Consider the following 26,228-nt stretch of genomic DNA (forward strand, 5'->3'; position numbering starts at 1 on the left):
GCTATAATAAAGATTTCATATTTGGGTGTCCATTTGCATCCTACAAAAACAAATTAAAAAAATATTGCATGATTTCACTTGGCGAAAATCTATAAACATACCCTTAGTATTTGCATTAGACGGTTTTTATCATTCCTTAGAATAATATTCATTTCTCCATGAAAAATATTGTAAATGCATTTATAGCAACAATGAGAATTGTATACGATTGTAATCTCCCGCACAAAAATCTACCCTTGGCAATGTCTTCAGAAATAGCACTTTTCAAATCAACTAGAAATTTGGGATAATCCACTGTAAGTCCACACTCCCCCCTGCGGAAGAGTTTGGAAATATCTCCCACAGACAGAGCATGAATTTTAAATGGAATTAGTACATTTGAAACTCATCATCCATTTGTAGATTCTGGTTGAATCTTTCTCAAAAGGATACATGAAGTTTAGACCTGGGTACCTTTTGGATGGGCGGGTACCCGACAGCCCACACAAATATCCCAACCTTGCTTCTCAGTGTGCAAACTTTGCATTAGATACATAGATTACAATGCTATTCCAGTTGAAATCCATACACCCCCAATGGAAGACATGCCCTTAATCTCTCACACAGGGAGTATGTATTTCAAATTGACTTACCTGAATAGGCAACTCCATTTGAGGTATGTACCATGTCATGTTTTCCATGGGGTGTAAGGATTTCAAATGGAACAGCCCAATGGAATCTGATCACCTTTGATCTTTCAATCAATTTAACATACAAAACACTGTCACTATAAACAGCCATGATGTGCATCTACTTGACACACATGATAACCATATTTCTTACTATAATTTATAATTCAAATACTAGTACAGGGAAAAAGTGCAGAGGATGTTTAAAGACATTCCCACAACCCAATGGGGTTTCTGACCTTGGTATGTCTGGCATTTGTACACATGTGGTACAGTTGATCATACCTTGCATTGGGATTGTGTGCAAATATCTGGTGGTTTCATCCTATTATTTAACATTCAAAACATCGAGACTTATGAATAAAATTAATACAGTGGGACAATATGAATGTTTCCTGTAAGAAAATCAAATATCAGTCATAAGTCTCAACTATTAGCTTGTTGGCTGTAGTTTTAAAATTACCATTTTGTGTGTGTGGCAATGGGGACTTTAAAATTAGGTTATATTGGTCAAATTTACCAATCATAGTGCATTGTAGGAATGCCTTTAAGCCTCCTCTGGAAAAAGTGGAAAGAGATACAAAAAATGTCCAACATGAATGATTCCACAATCATGAGCTGCTCTCTGGTTCAGCCAATTAAGACCGATGGTCATAATTATTGATAAAGCTTTACGAGTTCAATTTATAATTTATCTAAGTACTGATATCCATCCATTGCTGATCACGATGAACTGGTTGTGGCACTAGAAGATGATGATGAAGCTTTAGCATTGTTCGTGATCCAGGGATGAGCTAGAACGCCCTCTAGTGTTAGACGTGAGTCAGGGTTGTATCTCAACAGCTGTTGGGTAATAGAAATAGAAATCAAAGCAACATGATTAGTGTTTAAAAAAAACCATTCACTTCAGTTAGGCCAAAAAAAAAAAGATGTTTGCTTGCCCTCAACCGACCGACCCTAATTTTGGAAATCGGAAAAAAGTTTTTTTCTATTTACTGTACAAAAGAATACCGACCCTATTTTTGGAAATTCTTTTTTTTTCTTTTCAAATTTTTGCATTCTGAAGATGTAAAAAAAAAGTATTTTAGAGCTTGTATTCCACATTTTAGTTGTTTTGTAATGTTAGCTGATTCATTTTGACACCAAAAATGTATTATTTTTCATATTTTGAGCCTTCATTAATACAAACAGTAGAGTTTGCTAGTAATTAGAAAAAAAAAAGAAGAATAAAAAAAAAAGAAATCCCGACCGACCGACCCAATTGTGAAAATTCAATTGAGGGCAAGCAAACAATTTTTTTTTCTTGGCCTTATGGGGAATCAATTCTGAACATTTTAAAGATAATTTATTGAACAGTTTCTATGTGTAGTGAGACTTCATTATGGACCCAAACATTATAGAATTGCAGATTCATACGTAGTGGTAAAAAAATGTAATTGAACACTACCGTACCGTACTTGTTTATTTCGCTTACCGGGAGCATTTTCAAGGAAAGAAAAACATCAACCTAACGACAAGTTCCTTGAAATTAATCCTCTAATTCATGATAGGTTTTTTTTTTTATTTCTTTTTAACACTATCCACAAAAAAATTTACAAGGAAAACCACTGCACAAGCATGCATCCCACATGATGACATGACGCAATCACCCCAAGTCATATATGCAAGGAATTGCTGACCAGGCCAGCGAAACCCCTATGGCTACCGGTCAGTGATTTTGTGCATGGTACACGAGAGGTCAATTCACAGGGGTACCAAGTTGCTTCTTTGTACATCTTTTCTCCTTTTTCGTTCCTTCTTTGCTTTCTGATATCAAAAATCCATGGGCAGTGTTAGGTTTAAGTTTTCCACTATTCCAATGAGAACTCACCTTTGATATTAAGTCTCTAGCTCCTGCTGATACATAGCTTGGAAATGTATAGTTTACCTGAAATATAAATGTTGATAGATATAAAAGATTTGAACATACCAGATGTACAGAGCAAAATTAATGCCCCACACATATAATTTGAAAACTTCCATAGCTATTCCAAATGATTGTAACACACTATATTATTCCACTAGGCCCTAAAGCATAGTTTATTTATAACATTTGGCCATTTCACGTAAAAAGAACCAGGTCATGCAGTGATACCCAGCTTGATCGGTGAATACAGATGTGATGATGACGTGATAATATGGACAATAGGCCCAAGTCTAAGTCGAGTGGTTGCCTTTTAATATTGCGCGTACCATGGGCCTATCAGACGCGTGCCAGTTGAGCTCAATACCTCTCAGTTGTTGACAAGTGTCCCATCCTGATTTTGCGTCACATCCCGCGGCCCATAGCTTTGTGCTACCATATTTGAATTGAAACTGGGGCGGGGTTTTTGTAATTCACATTGGAATCACCGGGCTTCGTTGAACGATTATTTGGAAGGGAGATCTCAAACAGATTGGTTCAGTCGAGGAATCAGCGCTCACTGCATGCACTTTCGTGTTCACTAATAATACGAGTATGTTTCTCTATTGCTGCATGGTTCGACTGTGTGTGTAATCCTATTGTTTATTCATTAAATACAATCCGACTGTCTGTCTCCTAAACATTCAGGAGAGCTGTGTGTAACCCACAGAATTCTGAGAAAGAGAACCAGGACTCAACAGCCATCGAGCAAAAATTAAGGGTATTTGGTTTCCCTTAGAATGCGCTTGAGGAAATCGCTGCCATGCAAGCATAACATGGATGACGGGCACATTTGATACAACCTGCACACAATACCAATGAGACGCAGAATTGTTTTCATTTGTCTCCGCGCACCGTCGAAAAGGACTCAAATACCCTCAATTTCCTCCCCATAGCTGATATACTGACTGACCGATACTCACCTTCATAATTCTTTTGTACGTCTCTGAGTGTCCTTCTGATTCAAATGGTGGCTTGCCCACAAGGAATTCATAACACAGTACTCCCAAGCTCCACAGGTCCACTTTGTCATTGTGAGTTTTTCCTTCTACCATCTCAGGAGGAAGATAATCTAGGGTACCGCACATTGTTGTACGTCTGTATAAAGGTTGCAAATGAAATAAAATTAAAAATAAGTATGTGTACTGTGAAGGGAAACAATTTATTTCAAAAACCCTGAAAACAAACTTCCCGATTTCCCTGAGTGACTGGGAACGTTAACTTGGACTATATAGAGACACATCAAAAGGCACAAGTTTGTACACCAATGGTCTTTCAGAAGGCACCTTCTTTGGGATTTTTAATACTTTGTTTGACTTATAAATGGAAAGACTCATGGATTGATATACAATGGTGCATGCAGTTTGGTATGCAGTATGTTAGCTGCGTGAATGGTGCCTGTTCATGTGAATTTACGCAAGCATAGAAATTAATGATGTATGCAGTACTTATTTACGGTGGGGACAATTGAACCAAATCTATTGAACAAAGTATGGCCTGTAACTCTGAACAGCGTAGACCTCTTTAGCAGCTGATTGGAATTGGAAAGATGTCGCATGCATTTAACAAAACACACCAAGACTACACTAGCATGTTCGATGAGTGTGTAGCAAGGCTTATATTAAACAGGCACCCAGGCTTTTTTTACCACATTGTTGCCCAGTTTCGGCTCCTGGTGTGTGGCGTAGTATGATAATCCATTATCCACACCAATCATCCCGCATTCCCGCTGCTCTTACCTGAAACAGCGTATTGAACACAATGTCCACTGTATGGTCCAATAAATGTTCGGCCTAATTTTTTCACTGTACGTCATTGATGTACTTACCTTGATGATGGGGCATGCACGGACCAGCCAAAGTCGGCAATCTTGAGGTCTCCTTTGATGCCTAATAGTAGGTTTTCTGGTTTGATGTCTCTGTGAATCACCTTCTTAGAATGACAGTAGTGGAGAGCATCAGCTAGTTGACCTATGTACTGTGACAAGGAGAATGGTAGGAGAGTAATGTTAGCTCAAGTGTTAAGTTTTACAACCTCAGCAGGGTTAGAATTTTGGTGCGATGCTTTAAATTGATTCTGGGAAAGCTTCTCATTAAACATGGCTGTATGAATCGCAGTTGATATTTGTAAAACTTTTGAACTTAACACAGTAATTAAAGGCCCATTCAGTGATTTGCTCATCCGAACGATCGTAAAAATCATCAAAATTCAGATTTTGGTACCTTTGTAATTGGCATAGATGTGCTAACATAGCCTGCTAGTGGTTCGGTCGAAAGCCGTGTATTTTAAACAAAATAAAGCATTTACATGAATCTGGACTTTTGATACTGACAGTACAAAAAGTCCGACTCGAGATCGAAAGAAGCTCACTCTCCACCATACCAACACGCGTTGCGTATTGTTTCTAGGCCTACTACTTATTACATCAGTAGCTACTATTTTAAACAAAATACACAATTTTAACTGTTTTTCATATTTGAATTGACCGTTAGTTTGCCTCGGTGACGTTTAATTGCTTATTTAGTTTTCTACTACAAAAATTAAGCGTCTGTTTTAAATCAATTTAGACTCTACTTCCCCCGTGTTAGAAACCCTGGACTAGGAGGTTTTTCCAGTCGATTGGTGGCGACTGTACGAAAATCTCGATTTTCTCGAGTCGATCTGAGTTGAAGTAGAAAACCTTTCTAAAACTTCTGTTTTTGACTAATTTGTCGATGTATTCAGGGAAAAGTGGTTCAATGAAATTCTGTAGACTTATTCTTTATTTCTAAGCAACTCTGACAAATTTCCATTTTTTTTTAATGTTCCTGTGAAATCACTGAAAGGGCCTTTAATCAGGGACTGCCTTTTAAGGAGAGCGAGAGCAATCGCTCGCTACTGCTTTCCTTACATCTGATATATGAGGGTGATTATTAGTTCTCCTTAGTTGACCATTCTCTCTTTACATTCTATTGTAAATGCTGTTTACAGCTGCCCTTGAAGGCTGCAGAAGAGCTATTTAATGCTCTCCTACAAATTCCAAAAGACAGCCCCTGAATTAATCTGTGAGAATCCAAAATTGTAGACTACTCAGTGCCAGAAGTGGGCAAGTGCAATAGCTGCCATGTGTAGAGTACGATATACTGTGTGTAAATAGCCAAATGTTCACATTGCACTTACTTCTGGTAGTGGGCAGTCAACCTTCTCTGGGACCATGCTGTCTCTACACAATGTTCAGGATGGCTTCAAAATCAAACCACTGGTGCTCTGCCCGAACTGGCAAATAGGCTAGTTTTTTTTGTTATACCCACACATCTTTCATACAATTAATTTTAATTTGTGGATTCAAGCTACAATTCGTACCCTTTTTTTACCTTCAATTTAAAAAGCACACATGATCTGGGATGCTTTGAAATGTCAAAGCTTATTTAGGCATTAACTCTCAGTAAATCTATTTAGGTAATACCAACGGGCTGGTGCCAGATCACTAACTCTCGCTTGGCAGCAAGCAGAATCTTGGTCAACTATCCAGTTACTACCACATGGTATAATGCGATTTTAATGCGGTAACTTTGCAACTCGTCCAAGATTCGGCTTTCTGCTCTTGCTTGAAGCGCTGGTGTAAAGCTATATACATTGGTATGACATACCAAAGTCCGGCAGAGTATGGGAGAAATGATCAAACAAAATATCTATAGATCAAGGTGCTTACCATTGCGGTTCTTTGATCATCAAATCTGCCTGGTGGTTTCTGAAGTTCTTTGTACAGTTCACCTCTTGGTGCGTATTCTAAGATGAGGTAGACACGAGTGTCATCGTAAAAGTAACCATACAGACGAAGGACATTTGGATGTCTACAAAGCAAACAAGAAAAAATATTTGGGCTCTTAACTTATTGTGAGGAACATGATCCCATTTCTTGAAAGTTATAGGCCTAACATTTTGTGTCTGAACTGAACTTTTTGTTACAAGAAACAATGACTAAATCTTATAATACTAGGCATTAGGTTTTCAGAGCACTTGCCATGCACTAAAAACAAATTAAATTAAATTACCAATTTGTTTGGAGAATGAATATGCATACTAGACCAGTAATGGTTTTCATACATGCAAAGATGCACTCACTTGCACTCAAAAAACCTGCAACACCCTGTGAATGCAGGCCAAAAAGCCCCAAAACGGACTAAAATAGATTTAAAAAAACACAAGAATTTTTAACTCATAAAAAACCTGAATTCAGGCTAAAACCACAAAAGTGGCATCTGTTTTCATGTCAGGATTTCCGACTCATGTTACACAATGTTCTTGTAGTATAGTCATGATGAGCAATGGGCAAATGAAAAGTAGTGAAGGTGAACATTACAGCCATGAAAGTAATGTTACTGGCCACAATACATACCTAAGATGAGATTGGATTTCAATTTCTCGTCTAAGTTGATGTTCCACCTGGGCCTTCTGGAGCTGTGATTTGAAGAGGACTTTCAGTGCTACAATGAATTTGGTGGACTTCTCTCTGGCCAGGTATACATTGCCAAATTTACCTTTGCCCAGTGGTCTGCCAATGTCAAAGTCAGCCAGGGTCCATCTCTTGCCTTAAAAAAAAAAAAAAAGCCAATACATTAATATTTACATAATTAATGATGACATTTTATAATTGGAGTGTAAAACAAAATCAAGAAAGAAAGTTATCCAAAACTGCTGAGGTTCCTTCGCGTAAGCTGCGCTTGTACGCCAGAGCGTTGCTGTCTGCACAAGTGAGAAAATGGTAAATTTTTTGCGGGCCATTTGGGCCGCCGGATGTATCTTTGCGGACCCTCACTGATTTTGGGGGCCGACGACCCTCCTTATTTCAAGGCCTGGACGTATATGCCGCAGTATTGAATCGTGCGCGGAAAGTTAAACTCGCACATGTACTGAGGCGGTTTGTTGGCACACTTACGGCGCAACCACAAAAAAGCATTGACATCAATACCAAACTTGAGATGAACCAAATTACAGTTTTCTGATGCAGAAAATGTATTTGCAAGTTTACACAGTAGAACTTCTAATCCCCCAGCTATTTTACTGTATCGACGTCTATCCGTCACTTCAACATTAATGGTACCTTTAGCAAATTGAAAATACCTTGGGACTGGACGCTTATTAGGGCATGGGCGCATACTGGAATGAATACGGTACTTACTTGATCTGTTGTTGTATCTCTGCCTGACTCTGACTATTTGTTCTGGATTTCGTGACGGCGCTGGATTGTCCCGCTGATGACGGAGGTTGCATAGATCTGGCAGGTGCCTGTGATTTAGAGTTGGTCAACGGCTTGATTGGGTGACTTCCTGACATGGGGTTGTTACCGCCCGCCCGTAGCACTCTCTGTGGGGCTTGGTTTATACGAGACACTCCTGTAGGTGTCTGAAACTGAAAAATCAAATTTATATTCATGGTTTATTTAATGCATTGGGGCAAAGTGCTACACTTAAACAAAAGTATAGTGTACACGGCAATAACACTCCAGTATCCAGATTCTCTAAAAGAACAAAACTATAATAAACACAAAAAAATTAAATTAAAGAATTTTGGTGTTAGAACTTCCTCACACCTTAGACCCATTCACACACTTACCTTCTGATGAGGATAAGAATTTGCATTTTCTTTTTCCATGGCATAGCCTCCATGCTGTAAAACAAAATTGATCAACAACAGGAAACAAATTCAAAATTTTTTAATGAAATACTAAGATTTTTTTTTTTTCAATTATGTACAAATTCTAAACTTGCTTGATAAAGTTTTATTTGCCAAATCATAAAATTTACTAAAAATAATAAAAATTAGGCTTTACAAATTAAACCTAGGCCTATGCAATTTTCTACTGGATTTAACATGGGGGCTTTCATTTCAAAATTTAAAAAAAAAAGTTATCTGCAACACCTCTCCTTCATAGTCAGTCAGATATCTGTTAGTCCGAATCATGCCTATCAAGAAGGAAATATTTTGAGGACGAAATTCTAAACTAAATTAGACTTGGAGCCTCACCTTTCCATCTTGAAGACCAAAGGCAACATCTAGCCAAAAAAAAGGAAAAAAATGTTCTAAGCTAAAATGTAAAATTCCAAGTCCAGCCATTGTCTGCGAGTGTATAGGGTACCAGTTCAAACATACCGTACCGGTACCAAATGTTCCTGATTTTAGGGCACCACTGCCATGCATGCCAGGAAAATCCTTAGACCTAGCTTTTCGAATGCTGGATAAGGATTCTACTGGCTTTATTTTGAAGTGTCCACTTAGTCTGATACAGTGATAGACCAGATATGAGGATAATTGATTTGAGAGTAGGCCAGCCTAGATAACCAAGGTCAACTGGGCACGGTGGCTCAGTGGTTACGGCCTTGGACTCATAATCCGAGAGCTTGCTCGACGTGCGTGGGTTCGATTCCCCGTCCCACCATCGTGTTGCGCCCTTGGGCAAGGCGCTTTGCCTCACTTGCCTCACCCCACCCAGGTGCAATGGGAAGCTGTTAGGGGTAGTCACAGTCGTTGTACTGATGGACCCTGCGCCACTTGTAGGCTGCAAACGTGGTTCCGACATATTCTAATGACGGCGGAATAAATGTAAAGCGCTTTGAGGCTGTTTACGGCATAAAGCGCTATATAAATATCTACATTTATTTTTATTTTATTTTTAACTGAAGGGAACGAACCAAAAGATCGATTAGGACATATGGACTAGTTTCTTATGGAGGGAAGGGCCAAGGCGACCCAAGGGGTGAAAAATTTTGACAAGGGACTGGGAGGGGTCAGCTATGAAAAAAAATGTTGTATAGGACTTCATCACATCAATCTTTCGGTTTGTTCCCTAAGTAATGACAATAATTTCTTACCCTTTGCGCCGACATGTTGAATTCAAGTTGAAACTGTCTTGTTTTAGAACCAATCTGAAAATGCAAAATAATCAGAAGCTCAGATAAATTGTAAATAGCTATATTTGATGTTGAGAGCTTGATGCAAAACAGGGTGATACCAGCTCCGAAGCTTTCGCTTAGGACATTTGACATCTTTCTACTGTGTGACTCAATTCTGCATTTTATTCAAGACGGTGAATTTCTCAAAAAATGTGATGTAATTTTCTGTGAAAATTCCCATATTTCTCAAATTAAATTTCCTGCAACATTTCACTCATCTGATAATCATCTTTAATTTTCACGTGACGGAAGTGATGCTGATTTTATAAAGGTACGTTTCTTGCTTTTACGATTATTTTTTAAGACAAAAACTCCCTAGAAAAATCATGGCCATTTTTCCTGCCTCCTTCCAATCATTCATGCCAATATAATACATCATGACAGTCATGACATTAAACATGTTAAACCTAGACTCCGAAAGTGTCAGTGTTTGGCAACTTTAAAACCATGATGCAAAACTAAACCTTGATCATTCATGGAAAAGTAAAAATTTAGTCCTTAGGCAGGATCAAGATGGGTGTAACCAAGTAATGTGTGCACTTGTTTGACACAAGACTGGTGCTTGTGTTTTGTTTGTACGAGTGAACGTTCTCTTTGTCCATCGTCTTTGTCTCTTTTGTGATTGTCCTTTGTACCTGTTCTTAAAAATTTTGACTATAATATTATGATTTAATTCATGATCATTGGGAACTGGTGGCCCATTATGTATGTTTTTTCTCCCTCCACCAGTTCCAAGAACAGGGAATAAAAAATTTAGTCCTTATATACAGTGGGTGGCAAGGGTGAAAATAAGAAAGCTTGAACCAGGGGCCACTTTGGCAAAAAAAGTGGCCCCTGGTTCACCAAGATTTGGAAGAACCAGGGGCCATTTCCAATTACCAAGGGGCCAATAAAAATAAAGATGTGCTGGATGAATTAAATATAAGCACTATTTGCTTGTAATTTGATATTTTTGGTTCACTGTCTAGGGGGCCAGTTTTGTGAGAAAAGTGTCCCCTTGTCAACTAAAATTGAGATGGAACCAGGGGCCATTTCAGAGTTTCTGGGTGCCAAACGGCTCCCGTCTCCTACTTAATTTCACCCCTGGTGGGTGGTCTAAAAGTCAGGATCACCTAAAGTTATAAAGGTATGTTCATCTGATTATTTTGGCGATCTTTTCCTTTTGACCACCCTCGCTATAGTATAGGGACTAAATTAATACTTTACATACATACAAATGTGATTTATAAGGTGCCTATTCAATAAGATCTAGGCGCATAACAAAAAGAGCGAACCTCAAACAAGCAAGATGAAACAAAAATGAGCAATGCAAAAAACAAATAATAAGGATACAAATATGATTTTAACAATGTTTTGAAAGTGTTGGTGGTTGGTGCTTCCCGGATGGATATATTTTTGCATCAAGCTTAAACAGAACTTTGCCATTAACTTGCCAAACACTTTGAAGTCGAGGTTTAATGTAGTGGAAGGAGGGCAGGGCTTCGATAAATGAGGGAGATTATGCTCAGGTAAAAAACAAGGTTAAAACAACTTTTTGAAAACAAGTGAAAACGGCCATTTTGCTTGGAAAGTTTTGCCTCAAAAAACAATAAAAAAATTATCGGAAAAGCAAGAAACATACCTTCATAAAATCAGCAACACTTCCGTCACATAAAAAGATGACCAGATCAGTGGAAAGTGGCAAAGAATTTGCGAAATGAAGTAATTTTGTAAATAAAAATACACCATGTTTTTCGAGAAATTCGCCATCTTGAATAAATGCAGAATTGCGTCACACAGTAAAAAACTGTCAAACGCGAGCCTAAATCACCGTCTAAACGAGCGTACATCAAGCGCCAGTGCTATGCGAACGTTTTGGAGTTTGCATGACTAGTTTTGCATTCAGCTTCAGGCTTCAGCTCTTTTACGTCAAAAATTGCGATAAATTAAAAACATGAATTTTGGAACAAAATAAAGCTTGTTCGATGAAATAAAAGGCTAGATAAGAATTTCGTAATTTTCACCGGGTCGGGTGGTCTAATAGAAAAGATCGCCATTATTTTAAAATGATTCCCCCGACACCCGAGTCTCGAGAGAAAAATGGTAATTTTCACTTGTTTTCAAAAAGTTGTTTTGACCTCGTTTTTTACCCCATAATTTCCATCATCTGCAAAAGTAAAAATTTAGTCCTTATATAGTGAGGTTGGTTTAAAAGTCAGGATCGCCGCATATTGTACACACTTTCATGCTTGCCCTTGCATGCTTGGTAAACATGCAATGCATTGGCATTGCCATGCATGATGATTGCCGGCCATTTTGTTTCAATAACACGAACTCATCAAAAATATTTCTAATAAAATCACCCATTTGCGATATGATAAAATATATGTGCTTTTACAGTTAAATACTTAAACTAAATTTAATTCGATTCTTACCGCTACAAATATTCTATGATTTGTCAGATCTTATCAATTTTGTTCTGAAAATGCGTCTACAGTGCAGTGATCACACAGCTGTTTTCACGATGAGCTCCTTTTAAATTTCAAGCCAAAATGCAAAGCGCTGATTGGCTGCTTCGATCCAATTTGTTGTGAATATTTACAAAGCGGTCTCGTTCATAGCAAGTGTATTAAGTGGGTATTCAAATTACTATAAAATGCAAAATTAAAACTAAATTTGTAATAAAAAATAGTTTTTCAAAATTTAAAGAATATTTAAGTTACAAAAAAAGTATTTATTGATTTAATAAATGTATAAAAGATATTATAATATTAGTATTTCACTAAGCTCGACCAGCTTTGATCACATGACTTTTTGACATGTGACTTTTCAGATCCCCAGATGAAAACATTGCACACAGAAAAGATACAGTGATTTGGTCTTGGTATTTTTGCTGTGAAAATGGAAGTGAATTTCGGTGCGGTGTTTTTCACAATTTACGCCCTTTTGGCGTCTTGCATGTATGATGGTGCTGCAGGGAAGTCAACTGACAAACCAAATATTATCATAATGTTAATGGATGATGTAAGTGAAGCATGGACAATGTCAAGTGAAATTATTTTCATGAATTTCATATGCACTACCAGTACACGATCATGTCAGAAATTAATATTTTGTTCTGGGTCTGATTATTCGGACTAATGCACTACTAGACTGCGGAACTCAGTCCTCAATGATAGTCAGTCATTTATCTTTTGGTCGTTATATGACTATCATTTGAGGACTGTGAGTTGTTACCATACATCTTCCGAGGTGCAGTTTCAGACAATAGCTTGGGATTATTGGGGCAGAGGTTATCTATTGAATCCTTTCATGACCACTGAAGCATAGTCAAGTCTGCCAAGGACACTCGGCACAAACTGAAAGACCATGTCACTTTCGACAAAAGAATGCATGCATGTAAAGGTCATACGACACCAATTTGGTGTTTGTTATGACACCAATTTGGTGTTTGTTATGCACCTCGAAATATGTACCTTAAAGTCTGTGTCTGATGCACTACTCCCGGGGCACTACTAGACTTGCTTGCCAGTCCTATAGGTGACCCCGGAGTGACGTCACAAGCCGTTGACCTCCGTTGACAACAAATCCGATTCAGAATTTGTAGTTTTCTGTGGTTTGCCCCTTTTCAAATCGGCCAAAATACTACCATTTCTATAACTTCTCGACATGGGGCCTCCAGCCAACAACAAAAATAAAGACTCTCCTCTATATGTTCATGTGTTCAGCTTCACATAAAATGCAATTTTCGCCAAGTATTTAACCTTTATTTTACCGAAATCGGCCGAGAAATTTGCTCGATTCGAGGTCAAAACAGAACGTAAACAACCGAATGAGCTCTGCTACAAGTCTTCAAGTAGTCGCTCAGCTGCACGATCTATTGTGGGTTGAAAAGTGTAAGTGTAGCCGACTGTAGCGTCATGTAAAATAAGTACCCGGATGACCGGGGTGACCTATATACGCCGTACCTATGTATATTAAGGACTGGCTTACGCCATTTTGGATGTCAATGGGAAATACACACTTGACGATTTGCGCCGGTTAGAAACTTGAAAAAAAATCTTAAAATTTTTATCAATGTATATAAAACTTAAAAGTGGTACCAACCTTATTGTGCTTGTTAAGACTCGGTTGAAACAAAATTAAGGATCAAATTCATTTTAGTGTCCAAAAAGGCAAAATTATCATCAAAGTTCTGCCGAAATCGGCACCCTTGCAAAGGGTTCAGAATTGAATCGAACGAAAATATCCGATCTTTGCGATCAAAAACACAAAATTACAACTTTAAACATACTATTGGCAAAACACATTATTACCAAACAATATAGAATAGAAAATTTGACATCATTTTCTCAAAATATTGAAGAAATTTGCTCACTAGACATCGAAAAAGTACGCAATCTAATTCCCGTTCAAACGTGTGAGAAACTGAAAGTGCATAATCCCGACTAGGCACTACTACATCATCATGATCATGAACTTCATGAAGTATAGCTAAAATAATAATTTCTCTATCATGAGAGCTCAATTGGCACGCAACGCGCAATGACAATTGCGCCAAGCGTACAACAGTCAACACTTATCACACACGCTTCTAAAGGTTACCGTACCGCGCTATTTCTTGTGCATGCATAAATGAACGTGCTATCGTGTTATTCCATTAAAATTGCGACATTACGAATTTGCACGCAGTACATTCATTTTCTCATGATCGAGAAACTATTATTTTAGCTATAGTAGTACAGTAACAGTATGTCTGGTTTGGTAGTTCTACACAGATACGAAACAAGACCGAGTGAATTGAGACGTCAGAGCAGGTCAAAGTACTATTTTAGCCTACGTCTGGACAGCCCGTGTCCCCGTAGCCTAGTACTAAATTGCTCAAACAAGGTCAGGAAACCTCTTCACGAATTCACTCACCTTGCACCCAAACAAAATTGTACAATTTTACTCGTAGCCCTTACTTCGTGAGAAAGGAAATTGGAATTCCGTTCTCAAGCCCCGATGCAAATGCTTCCATTTGTTCAAAAAATCTTGCAAATGAGATATTTTGAAAAGAAATACGGCCCTATGGGGCGGATGAAGTCTACGTCACTAGTAAAATTTCTGATTTTCCCATAGATGGGTAGAAGAAGTCTCTGCAGTGTCTTTGCTAGCCACCCATCTACCCATCATTTCAGACGGGAATTAGCTCCTGGGACGGGCAAAATCACCCCCAATGGGCTGCAGAAGTCTGGTCAATGTTTTAAAAGTTCAAATTAGGACAGGTTATTTTATTCAAATTATGTGCCAACCTTCTTCTTCTTCTTTATCTGCTCAACACTCCAGGTGGAGAAAGGCGAGTCGGGTATTGTGTGTGCGCTAGTGGTTTGATTCTTTCTACTGGAAATGGTTCTGTAGCTGATGCTTTAAAAATGCTTTGGGGACTTCTATGCTGATAATATGTTGTGGCAGCCTTGTGCTGGCAGGGTGTTCCAATCTGTAAGAGTTCAGGGTATACTTGAAACAGTCTTTTGATGAATGTAATTCTATGAAGGATTTGGTATGTGATCTCATGGTGGAGCGCTTGACCGGGTGCAGCAGCGGTCGAACTGGTATGGATAAATATGGACATCCAAGTTCTCTGACATAGTTCATTCATAAATTTCCACTCAGCAACAACTGAGTCCATCACACTTAAATTGCTGTTTATAACTTGGAGGACAGTACACTGTTCAATGAAACATCCAAACCCTACTCTGCCATGTTTGAATTTGCCTGAGTAACGGTACACAAATTCTGTCATTTGTGGACTCCGTTCAAGGGATTTTTGGACATCAGATATTTTTGAGCCAAAAATATGGCCGTATTGGACTAAAAAATATTTTTAGTATAAAACATGTCCAATTGTATGCATCTGATTGGTCGGTTTTTGTATGTGGGCCATGAGTAGGTAATGTGTATACTACAGGTGTGTATACATGCTTTTATTGTGATATATCATTTCTTTACCCACCATTTTGTGTTTTCTCTCTACAGATGGGATGGGGTGACCTGGGTATATTTGGACACCCAGCTAAGGAGACACCTAATCTTGATAAGATGGCTGCAGAAGGAATATTACTTCCTGATTTCTACACCGCAAATCCACTGTGTTCACCTTGTAAGTTTCCTTAGATTATGATGCCAAAAACTCCAGTTTTAAAAATGGAAAATGTTTGTTGTAATACAGGGGGAGTATGGGTGTCAAAATGATTAACCCTGACTAATTACATTTGAACACTCCTCCTGTGGAAATTATTTCCAAAATCTTCTTCAGGGGTAGTGTGGATTTTAAATGGAATAGCCCAGATCATATGTGACTCCTCGCCACAACTGAGCCCGGATGTCGCCAATCATCATTTTTGAGATATTCAACCAAAATATTCTGCTTGAAATTAGCTTTAAAATGATGAATATCATGTCTATAGTACTTGACATTTAAGTAGTGAAAATCAATAAAACAGTCAATAAATCCTTTCTTTCCTATTGTTTATTGTTAAGTTCGATGGAGCATATCTCAATAGTGGCACTGGCGACATCCGGGCTCAGTTGTGGCGAGGAGTCACATATTTCCCAACCACTATGCTTGTAGGGAAGTATGTAATGGGCTATTCAATTTAAAATCCACATACCTTTGGAGAATTTGACAATATCTTCCAGACTTCCACAAGGAGAGTATGAATTTCATATGGCCGAAATGAAAACATTATGGCAGCTCCATTTGAATTTCATGCACCCCCTGAGAATGATTCAACCTGAATCTTCAACAGAGGGAGGCTGTGTTTCAAATTAATATGGTTAACATGCTAATTATACTCCCCTGTGGAAGACATTTCCAAAATCTTCACAGAGGGAATGCAAATTTTAAATGGAATAGGTAAGGTATAAAAGTCATGCTGTGCCCATTTCTTTTTCCATGGCATTTGGGCCAGACTCCGCTGAATTAACTTGTTGTGGAGATTTTGCCACTTCTCCTGCATGACGAGTCTGATTTGCCTTCCCAACACTTGGATTATCCCGGTGCCCATTAAGACAACTGGGTGGAGATAGACAATAGAGGTCAAGAATAAGAGCCTTGTCTAACTTAGCTCACAACATGATAGCAGCACCACCTGGGTTCGAACCCGCAACTTTTCAATAATGAGTCTGAGCTCAATTCATTCCTAAATGGATTGGCCCAATTCCTTGTACCAGTGAAAGCATTAGGCAGAAAGGTTGTTAGTGCATAGTAATAACAACAAACTAATAAACTTACAATCGTCTCATATGAAAGTGTCAATTTTATTGTGCTGGTGTTTTAGCAACTATGAATTGTGCTTATCCAAATCTCCTCATTCTGTTCATTCCTTGCAGCCCGTGCAGCACTAATGACAGGTCGTCTCCCAATCCGTAATGGTTTCTACACCACCAACCAGCATGCCAGGAATGGCTACACTCCACAAGATATAGTGGGTGGTATCCCAGACAGTGAAGTACTACTGCCAGAATTGTTAAACAAAGCTGGCTATCGGAGTAAAATCATTGGTAAATGGTACGTAAGATTGACATCAGAATCAATCAGTGGCTGTGTTTTTGCTAGTAAGCGCCTAATTTCATTGGGTCTTGGATGTTGTGACTGTTATGCGCTCAAATCAAGTCAAGTTATACTTTATTAGATCCACAAGGGAAATTATACTCATGGCTGCTCATACAAACAAATAAATTTGCATACAAAAATACACACATATTATTTACAACCAGACATCAAAACAGCATAATTAAAGATGAAGATCAATCCATATGTTAGGAACAGCACCCGTTTGAAATTAGAGTTAAACTCCCTTTAGTTGAAATTTGATTGTATGTTTATTTGTTTGCCATTGTCTTCAATAAACAGCATCCACAAAAGAAACAATCCTATTAATAATTTTTTGAAGAAGTCAGCGTCGTGGGTAGGATATGAAGGTTTGGGTGTGTAAATTCAAAAAACTGGGTGTGTAAATTTAAGATCTGTGTACAAAGTATAGGCCATGTGGGCAAAAACTGGGTGTGTATTTACAAATTTGGGTGTGTAAAACACTCCCTACACGGCTGGCTGTCTAAGCTCTTGGAAGAAGTATAAACATTGTGGATTACCAATCAAGTCTTTGAAAATGAAATGCACTATTAGTTTTAATTTTAAAGTAATCATTGATTACTAATCAACCAACATATCTTCTTTGTAGGCATCTTGGGCAGCAACCACAGTTCCATCCTTTAATCCATGGTTTTGATGAGTGGTTTGGTGCTCCCAATTGTCACTTTGGACCTTATAATAACAAAAATACACCTAACATACCGGTCTACAAGGATGCAGAGATGGTAGGCAGATACTACGAGGATTTTCCTATTGATAAGAAAACGGGAGAGTCAAATCTTACTCAAATCTACATCAAGGTGAGAATTTATTGGAAGAATCTTGAGCTGCAAGTAAGCCTGTAAAAATGTGGAAAACCAAGAAACACCCTCCAGGAAAATTTTGCTATTTGTGGGAGATTTTAGATTCTTCTGGAATGCTAAAATTGATTCCAGGCCTGGTAGGCATGGTGTCTTGGCACTGTCTTAGCTAGCCACCTGTCTGCCCATCTTTTTGCTCCTGGGACGGGCAAAATTAATGCTTTTGACAGATGCTACATTCTAATTGCATGTAAAATCAGCCGTTTTTAGGTGAATTAGCCATTAAGCCCCCCGCATAACTCTGAAAGCCTCTCTGAGTCCCCCGCAGGAACAGATCCTGGACGTGCCGGTGAATTGTATGTGTTGAGAAATGTTATGGACCTTTTTAGTAGACCAGATTTGCAACACAAGGCCATAGGAAAACATATTTAAACTCTTTGAACTTCCAGCGGTCTGTAGAAATCTGGTAAATGTTTAGAAGGTCAAATTAGGATGGGCAATTTTATTCAAATGATGGGCAAACCTAAATTTCTAGCTAAGACCCTGTGTCTTGGTATAGAGTTAAAACTTTAATTTTAAACTTATATTCAATCAAAACTTAAAAGGATACCAACATTAATACTTATGGATACTTATTAATTAGTATTTTGTATGAGGGATTTAAAGGGAAGTGTAGACCCAAACTTCTTGAAAAAGTAGGTTTATCATTGATTTATGTCCTCTCAGGCTCTCAGGGATTTTCACCAGGCTCATTATTGGTGAAAGATTGATTTTAAAAAGTCCATTTCAGGGACAGCAGTGGCCAGTGCTGTGATTCACCACTTCCAGTTGACCTGTTCCAAGGTCCAAAATGAACCACATTATTCTGGGTCCATTTTACTGTTAGTATATTATAGCTGCAAATTTCTGGAGTGGTTTAGGCCTTAAATTATAAAGGCAAACTTGTTTAAAAAGTGATTTTGTTTTATCCACACTCAGGTATAAATGATTCAAGTTTTGGTCCAAGAATGAAAATGAGTGACAAGTGGAGGGAGGGGATAGAATATGTCAAAACTTTCACTGGATGGAGGACCCTAGTGGTCTAGTTGCCTTGTCTTGGATAAAAAAAACCCTCTTTAAAGGACACTTAGTTAGCAGGTTAATAGCAGTGCTAATTAATGTTTTAGCAATTAGCACCTGTCAAATTCAGAGATAACCTTGTCGCTGATTAATTTGATAACCAGGCAGGTTTGGTTTACCGCCAGAAGAACTGCTCTGGTGTAGCTTCCTCTTTAAGGTCAATGCAACTAATACCACTTTTAACATTTCGCAGGAAGCGTTAATCTTTATAGAAGCTCAACAGAAAGCAGACACGCCTTTCTTCTTATACTGGACACCAGATGCCACCCACGCACCACTCTATTCATCTAAAGATTTTGTCGGTACGAGTCAACGTGGCAGATACGGCGATCCCGTCAGAGAACTAGACAGTGGAGTCGGCATCATACTTCAAAAGCTACGGGAGCTAAAGATCGACAATAACACTTTTGTATTGTTCACCTCTGATAATGGTGCTGCTACATATAACAGAGACAGTGGTAAGATATTTTTCTACCGTTCGTTTTTGCTCATACCCTAATGTCTCAATTTCTTGTTTTCATTCCATATTAGGAAGCTTTGGACTTTCTTGACAAGCAGGAGCAAAATTCCACTCCCTTCTTTCTATACTGGGCTGTTGATGCCACACATGGTCCCCACTATGCATCCAAAGATTTTCTTGGTACAAGTCAGCGAGGTCTTTATGGTGATGCCGTGCGAGAACTGGATCATGGTGTCGGACAGATTCTGTCTCGAGTGGAAGCGTTGAATGTAGCGAAAAACACCTTTGTATTTTTACATCCGATAATGGCGCTCCACTGAATGATAAAAATGGTGAGAAATGCATAGGCAAATTTTGCATGGATTAATTTCTGGTTAAACTAATACAATCATCAGCAGTAATAAGCAGCAGGGGTCATAAGCTATCCCTTATACTTTTTTGGGCAGATAACGGAGAGTGGCTCTTTACACCATAAATGTTTTGACCATTATATCTTCCCATATGAAACAAAACTAAAAATGGATCAAAATATTTAAAATATATTTTAAATCCCTTCACTTTGTAACAAAGCTAATTTCACTCACATCAATCTTTTGGTCAGTTAGGCAAAAGAAACAAAAAAGTTTGATCTTTCGATCAACATCGATGCTTGGTCGATCCTTATTATTATTAAATCAATAAATTTACTATTGTTAATTGTGATAAAATAGTAATTTGTACCTGTAGTGATTATTGGCCAATATAAATTTAGTGTTAATTCTGATTAATTAGTTGATGATTGTTCATTAATAACATCGAAGTGGCATCGACAGCCGATCCAAAGATCAAACAAATTTGTTTCTGGTGCCTTACCTATAAATTGTCAATTAAAAGGTTTTCTCTATTCATACAATATTAAATTGCACCATTTCAATATTTTGTGATTCCAGGTGGTTCCAATGGACCCTTTCTTTGTGGGAAAGAAACAACGTATGAAGGAGGAATGAGGGAACCAGCCATTGCTTGGTGGCCAGGAAAGATTAACCCAGGAGGGGTAAGTTATCTCAATATATAGACCATTTAGCCTCATCGAGGCAGTGGCATTGATACTTTGTTGCTGTTATTTTGCGCTTGTAAATTCCTCAAAGACTCCTTTGAATTTTGATTTCCTAGAAGCTGTTAACTTGACAAGATCACAACTGGAAACTTGTATTCATCACCCTCAATGCTATGCAACTCAACATGCTTTGCATACAAGTTTGCACAATGCTAAATTTTGAACAAACGACCATGCCCGTACGCAGGGGGGATGCATCGCACACCCCCTTCAAATTTGGAAAAGTATACTAAAAGTCCCAAAATTTCAGAATTTGCGAGCATAGCAAGCAAAAAATCAGGTTTTTTACGCTTTTTTTGACAAAAAAGTCCAAATTTTGGGAAGAAAGTCCACTTTTCACAAAATCGCCTTCCCCCTTGGAAAAAAACATTCATTCATATACCAAAAATGGCCTAGGAAAAGGGGTCATTGATACACCAAAAGGCCGAAAATGTTACCCATGTTTGTGGCACATCTTGATATATGGTCATTTGTACTGAGTACCTGTAGGATAACACCCTGCATTGGAATGTCAGTGATTCATGTACACTAAATCGATTCCCCACACTCTGGTTCCACAGGTAACACATCAATTAGGCACTGTCATGGATCTGTTTACAACAGCTCTAGAACTGGCCGGAGTGGAGTCACCAACAGATCGCATCATCGACGGGAAGAGTCTCCTTCCAGCTTTATTAAATAATAAAGTAGACCCAGATAGAGTAGTATTTTATTACCGTGGTAACGAGATGATGGCTGTTAGACATGGATTGTACAAAGCGCATTATTGGACATGGACTAACTCACTGCAGGAAAGAGCACGGGTACGTCGAATATATTGACTCTTCAGTGCCAGAAGTGAGTAAGTGCAATAGCTGCCCTGTGAACATTTGGCAGTTTGCACACAGTATAATGTACTCATGTACACATTGCAGCTACACATGGCAGCTATTGCACTTACCAGCTTCTGGCACTGAAATGAGCAGTCGATATGTAATGCGATCAAGCAAAATTAGTCATTTCGAGCAAAATCAAAATTCAGTCTTCAAGGTCATTAGTAGATTTATGCTATTTATAGAGCTTTATATTTTACTGAAATCACCATCACAATAGGGACCCCATGTTTAGGAGATATGGTCAGTTTAATGTTGCTCCGAACAATAAAATGTAAAAGAAGTTGAACACTATTATTAGCAACAAACAACTTATTTAGCTCAGTTGATCATACCACATAATTTGATATGGTGGGAGAAGGTGGGGTTGTGTTAGGTAGTGCTAGAAATAAGCCAAAGGGACCATCTAGCCTATACTCAAAACACTTAGACTACATGTTGTCTCTTTTACATGTATTTGTATAACCAATTGTTAAAGTTAATATGATATATTACAATTATGATATCAAATTGGATGGTTTGAACCCAATACACAAATTTATTGGTCGAGCTATGAGTTTTAAAATATTCTCAGAATCTTTTCTTGGTCAATAACATGACTTTTGGTGAAAAAAATGTGAATTTGGGTCAAAAATGTTGATTTTTTTTGGTCAAAAATGTAATATTTGGTCAAAAATATGATATTTAATCAAAAATGTGATATTTGATCAAAAATGTGATTTTTGGTCAAAAATGTGATTTTGGTCAAAATGAGCAAGTCAAAAATGAGTTTTGGTCAAAAAAATTGTAGAAAACTAAATTTTTTGGGAAAAAGTGAGCCTATCCAACACAGTCCAAGTTTTGAGTCCAAGTGTTGATTATATTGGACTCTTCAACTCTGTACAAAGTATAGGAAGGAATATTCTGAGAACATAATAATGAGCAACCTTGTAGCCTATAATACTCAACATTTTGAATGCTTAGACTTGTGCCAAGTCTGTGAATTTTGTGATTGCAAATTGTATAAAAACTAGATAATTGCATGTTTTTGGCCCATTTCCCCTTAAATTGCGCAAAATAATTTAACTTTTAATTTGACTTTTATTATCAGTTTAGAGTACTAACTAAAGGATTAGGATATGCAAATGTTTCATTTGGCAAAACAGATAAAACCAATTTTGTAATGCTGTATTCATTAGGTGGGGGTGCCGTATTTAACGTTAGCTTTGGACATTTAATTGTTAATATTGATTTTTCACCCGGATATAAATATCCAAAGCTAACTCTAAATATGGCACATCCGCCTAATGTTTTCTGAAATCAGGAGTAGTCTTGTTTTATTTAGAAGTTTGGTTCAAGGGAAAAAGACCAATTTTTGCATCTTTTAATCCCATTAATCCCAAATAGCCTGTAAAGGTTAATTTGGGGTAGTCAGTTTGAAGTCGATACACCCCTATGAGCTCTATGGAAGACATCATAGACATGACCTAAATCTCCCACACAGGGAGTGTGAATTTCAAATGGAGTCACATGCATAGATGACTCCATATTTGAAATCTACACCTGTGTGGGAGATTAAAGCCATGTTTTCCATAGGGGGCCATGGATTTCAACTGGAATAACCCAATTGGCTCTTTCATGTTAAACAACCCTTTCTATTTGTTTATTCTTCAGGGTGTCAACTTTTGTCAAGGTGAGAATGTAACAGATATAATGACACACGAACAAACAAACAGAACGCTGTCACCTCTACTTATTCATCTGGGGAAAGATCCTGGGGAGAGATATCCAATCGCGTAAGTATCAAGATTCTGGTCCCACATTATGGACCACAATAGCCTCACCCCAATGGCATAGTTCAATAACCTCAATTAAACAATCATAGTGCAAAATGTGACCTCAAGTTGCAGAGTATGAGTTTTTGTACTCATATTTTCTAAGGTCATTCAATGAATGTACAAATGTATTGGGGTTAAAGTAAAGAACTGTGCCTGATAGATGAACATGTTGTGGATCCTAGTGTCATACACCCTCCACACATCTATGCGTACGTGTTTGCGGGCAAACAAGGACATACACAAGATTTTTCACCCTAAACTGCTGACTTACTTCCAACCAAGGACAGTCCGCAATCTCAAACTGCTGCAAAAGACCTCAAATGCATGCTAAATGCTTTATAATGCTATTTGCCTGAAACCGAGGACCACATGTGTAATAACTACATGTACCGTCCGCAGGTGATGGCTAAAATTCCGTTACGTATTATACACAAAAAAATCCGCCATTTTAGTCCACGGTTAGGCGATGAAAACATCATACACACGTCCTCGGGTTAGATAGCAAAACACAATGTCCTCGGTTGGCGACAAACACACACAGGGGTGTGTGAACATGGACAGCAATGCACCTATTGAAGTTTTCATTATCCAACTCAATTGATTCACAATATGATGCGCCTCCAGTGGTTGCTTGGGAAAGGCTAAAGTATGCAGCAATTTACCATTTTAGTAGATCCAATTACTATATACTGATCACACTGATGCTGGAATCATTTGTGGAGCTGTTCTCAACAATCACATAAAAACCCAATGGTGGCTATAATCTGTATACCTTCCTCAAGTCAGTAAAGTAAAATCAAATTTTGAGATTTTCTCAAAACTGTTCATTTTGGCAGGAATCTGTTATGCTAGTTGGATTCCTTTCATCATTTTCTTTATGAAAATGTATACTTTTATATACTTCTCATCATTACATTGGAGATACAATAAAAACAATATCTAAATTACTGACTCAAGAAGACTATAGAACGGTAATGTCAGCTCTGGAGGTCAAAATTTGGATGGCAAGAAACGCCGCTGGTGGCATGTTGTATTGTGAATTGCAAGAACTGTGAACACACACGTTTGAGTTTAGTCTTTATCATGGGTTCCAGTCTTCATTATGCCTTCAGCAATGTTCTTGCACATTTTATGTAACAATTTCTCACATTTCAAATTTTGACCAACAGGAACCACACACAGGAATACAAGACTGTGATGAAGACTATACAGGCTATTGTAGATGATCATAAAACCAATATGATACCAGGAGACCCACAGTTCAATTGGTGTGATTCAGCTGTTATGGTAAGTAATATAAACCTGTGTGAGTTTTGTTAATGATATTCAAAGGGGGCATACTCACTCCACCGTAAAGTGCAAAGAAGTTGTTATAGTGATACTGCTGTAAAGTTTGTTCATAGGCAAATTATTTGGCTTTGTTACTGCATCAATAAAGTCCAAACTCATGCTCGCGTAAATTCACATAATTGTGCATCAGTCACGCATTACGCAATGCGCAACTAGCGTAAGCACTGCGCCCAACTGCGTGCATGCCATTCTATATCAATACACAATGTTTTGAGTCTTATTTTTTCCGCCTTATATAAGCCGGTTAGCCGGACAAACTGTAGTTGCTTATTTGTGACCTGCGCCCACAAAATGCGCGTAAAGTCGCATGTTGGTAGTTTCGAGACCCCTGGCTGCTGAATTGCTGTTCTTTGTTTGATGCGCACCTGTACATGCCAGGAGTATGTCTTTATGAATGAGACATTCTGTATGCCAATAAATAATATGTCCTTTGTGAATGGGGCACAGCATGCACAATAGGGCATTCACAACGGATATACTACTGGCTTGTAAATACATGGGTGCAGCAAACAAAGAACATCAATTCAGCAGCTACCAATTTGAGACTTTTCGCTCATTTTGTGAGAGCATTTCACATAATGATCATCTGTGTTGTATATATGCTTTCTCAAATCAATTGCTCAATATATGCCCTAATGCATAATGCATATGCATGAAAGAACTCTTGGGATGTCAAAGGTAGTTATACATACAACAGCTATGGACATGTATGCTTCTGCTTCTGAGCCACCTAGATGTGAGAGGGAAATAGCTGACGTCGCACACTGCACTGGTCATAGGCCCTATAAATTATCTGAGTATATTATTAGCTGGTAGCTACCTCTGTTCAGTAACTTCAGGTTTGTGGTAGTGAAAATGTATCATTATTTAAATAAATTATGTTTTGTTTATTATTTCTTTCAGAATTGGTCACCGCCAGGTTGTGAGAAACTCAATAAGTGTTTAAAAGGACCCGCATCAAAACCCTACAAATGCACATGGCCTCATTGATACTACAGGCTGTCTATAACTATGATGATTATATGGCGGTCAAAATCCTAATAAAAGCTTGTGGTAACTTGGTTCCCCAAACGGGCTATTCCAGTTGAAATCCGCACACCACCTATGGAAGACATGACCTTAATCTTGTACACATGGAGTGTGAATTTCAAATGGGGTTACCTGAATGTGTGACTCCATTCAAAATCCACACCCCCCCCCCCTGTGTGGGAGATTAAGCTCATGTCTTCCATAGAGGATGAATGGATTTCAACTGGAATATCCTAATGCACAAATTAACTCCTTAAGGTATGACCAAAATAAGGGATGGTGCAAGTAGCATATACAAACATACAAATAAGGCAATAGAAACAAATTAGTTTGATCTTTTGATCGACCATCGATGCTTGGTTGATCCTTATTATTTATGAAATCAATTGATTATTGTTAATTGCGATAACATATGAATCTTAGTATGTATTGATGTTGACCAATATAAATTAAGCATTTAATTCTCATTAATAAGTTGCTACTTCATTAAGAACAAACATCAAAGCAGCATCAACGGTCGATCCAAAG

At 38.1% G+C, this 26,228-nt stretch overlaps 3 protein-coding genes across 3 annotated transcripts; 1 reads left to right on the forward strand and 2 right to left on the reverse strand.

Moving 5' to 3' along the window:
* Window positions 1-682: 682 nt before the first annotated feature.
* On the reverse strand, window positions 683-7,748 carry LOC140136385 (aurora kinase-like). The gene is made up of 7 exons (XM_072158110.1): window positions 7,694-7,748; window positions 6,989-7,181; window positions 6,302-6,443; window positions 4,439-4,587; window positions 3,534-3,708; window positions 2,539-2,595; window positions 683-1,511 (listed from the first exon to the last, which is right to left on the reverse strand). The coding sequence occupies exons 1-7, from the start codon at window positions 7,746-7,748 to the stop codon at window positions 1,392-1,394; spliced, it is 891 nt and encodes a 296-aa protein (XP_072014211.1). The 3' UTR covers window positions 683-1,391.
* A 19-nt stretch (window positions 7,749-7,767) lies between these two features.
* Window positions 7,768-12,092, reverse strand: LOC140136386 (uncharacterized). The gene is made up of 4 exons (XM_072158111.1): window positions 11,957-12,092; window positions 9,462-9,515; window positions 8,206-8,259; window positions 7,768-8,001 (listed from the first exon to the last, which is right to left on the reverse strand). Exons 2-4 carry the CDS (start codon window positions 9,474-9,476, stop codon window positions 7,768-7,770), a joined length of 303 nt encoding a protein of 100 aa, XP_072014212.1. The 5' UTR covers window positions 9,477-9,515; window positions 11,957-12,092.
* A 257-nt stretch (window positions 12,093-12,349) lies between these two features.
* On the forward strand, window positions 12,350-25,831 carry LOC140135846 (N-acetylgalactosamine-6-sulfatase-like). Its single transcript, XM_072157485.1, has 10 exons — window positions 12,350-12,545; window positions 15,540-15,663; window positions 16,896-17,073; window positions 17,747-17,957; window positions 19,270-19,534; window positions 20,466-20,569; window positions 21,193-21,435; window positions 23,158-23,279; window positions 24,491-24,608; window positions 25,575-25,831. The coding sequence occupies exons 1-10, from the start codon at window positions 12,423-12,425 to the stop codon at window positions 25,659-25,661; spliced, it is 1,575 nt and encodes a 524-aa protein (XP_072013586.1). The 5' UTR covers window positions 12,350-12,422; the 3' UTR covers window positions 25,662-25,831.
* The last annotated feature ends 397 nt before the right edge of the window (window positions 25,832-26,228 follow it).

The sequence above is a fragment of the Amphiura filiformis genome, chromosome 16, assembly GCF_039555335.1.
Source record: "Amphiura filiformis chromosome 16, Afil_fr2py, whole genome shotgun sequence".
NCBI lineage: Eukaryota > Metazoa > Echinodermata > Ophiuroidea > Amphilepidida > Amphiuridae > Amphiura > Amphiura filiformis.

Coding starts and splice junctions, on each gene's coding strand:
- LOC140136385 (XM_072158110.1), bottom strand. CDS start 7,748: ATGCGCCCATGCCCTAATAAGCGTCCAGTCCCAAGGTATTTTCAATTT. Junction 7,182..7,693: donor GTATTTTCAATTTGCTAAAG/GTACCATTAATG, acceptor TTTTTTTTTAAG/GCAAGAGATGGACCCTGGCT. Junction 1,512..2,538: donor CTAGAGACTTAATATCAAAG/GTGAGTTCTCAT, acceptor ATTACCCAACAG/CTGTTGAGATACAACCCTGA.
- LOC140136386 (XM_072158111.1), bottom strand. Junction 8,002..8,205: donor ATTCTTATCCTCATCAGAAG/GTAAGTGTGTGA, acceptor TTGATTTTTCAG/TTTCAGACACCTACAGGAGT.
- LOC140135846 (XM_072157485.1), top strand. CDS start 12,423: ATGGAAGTGAATTTCGGTGCGGTGTTTTTCACAATTTACGCCCTTTTG. Junction 19,535..20,465: donor TACATATAACAGAGACAGTG/GTAAGATATTTT, acceptor TTGTGATTCCAG/GTGGTTCCAATGGACCCTTT. Junction 23,280..24,490: donor GGGGAGAGATATCCAATCGC/GTAAGTATCAAG, acceptor TTTGACCAACAG/GAACCACACACAGGAATACA.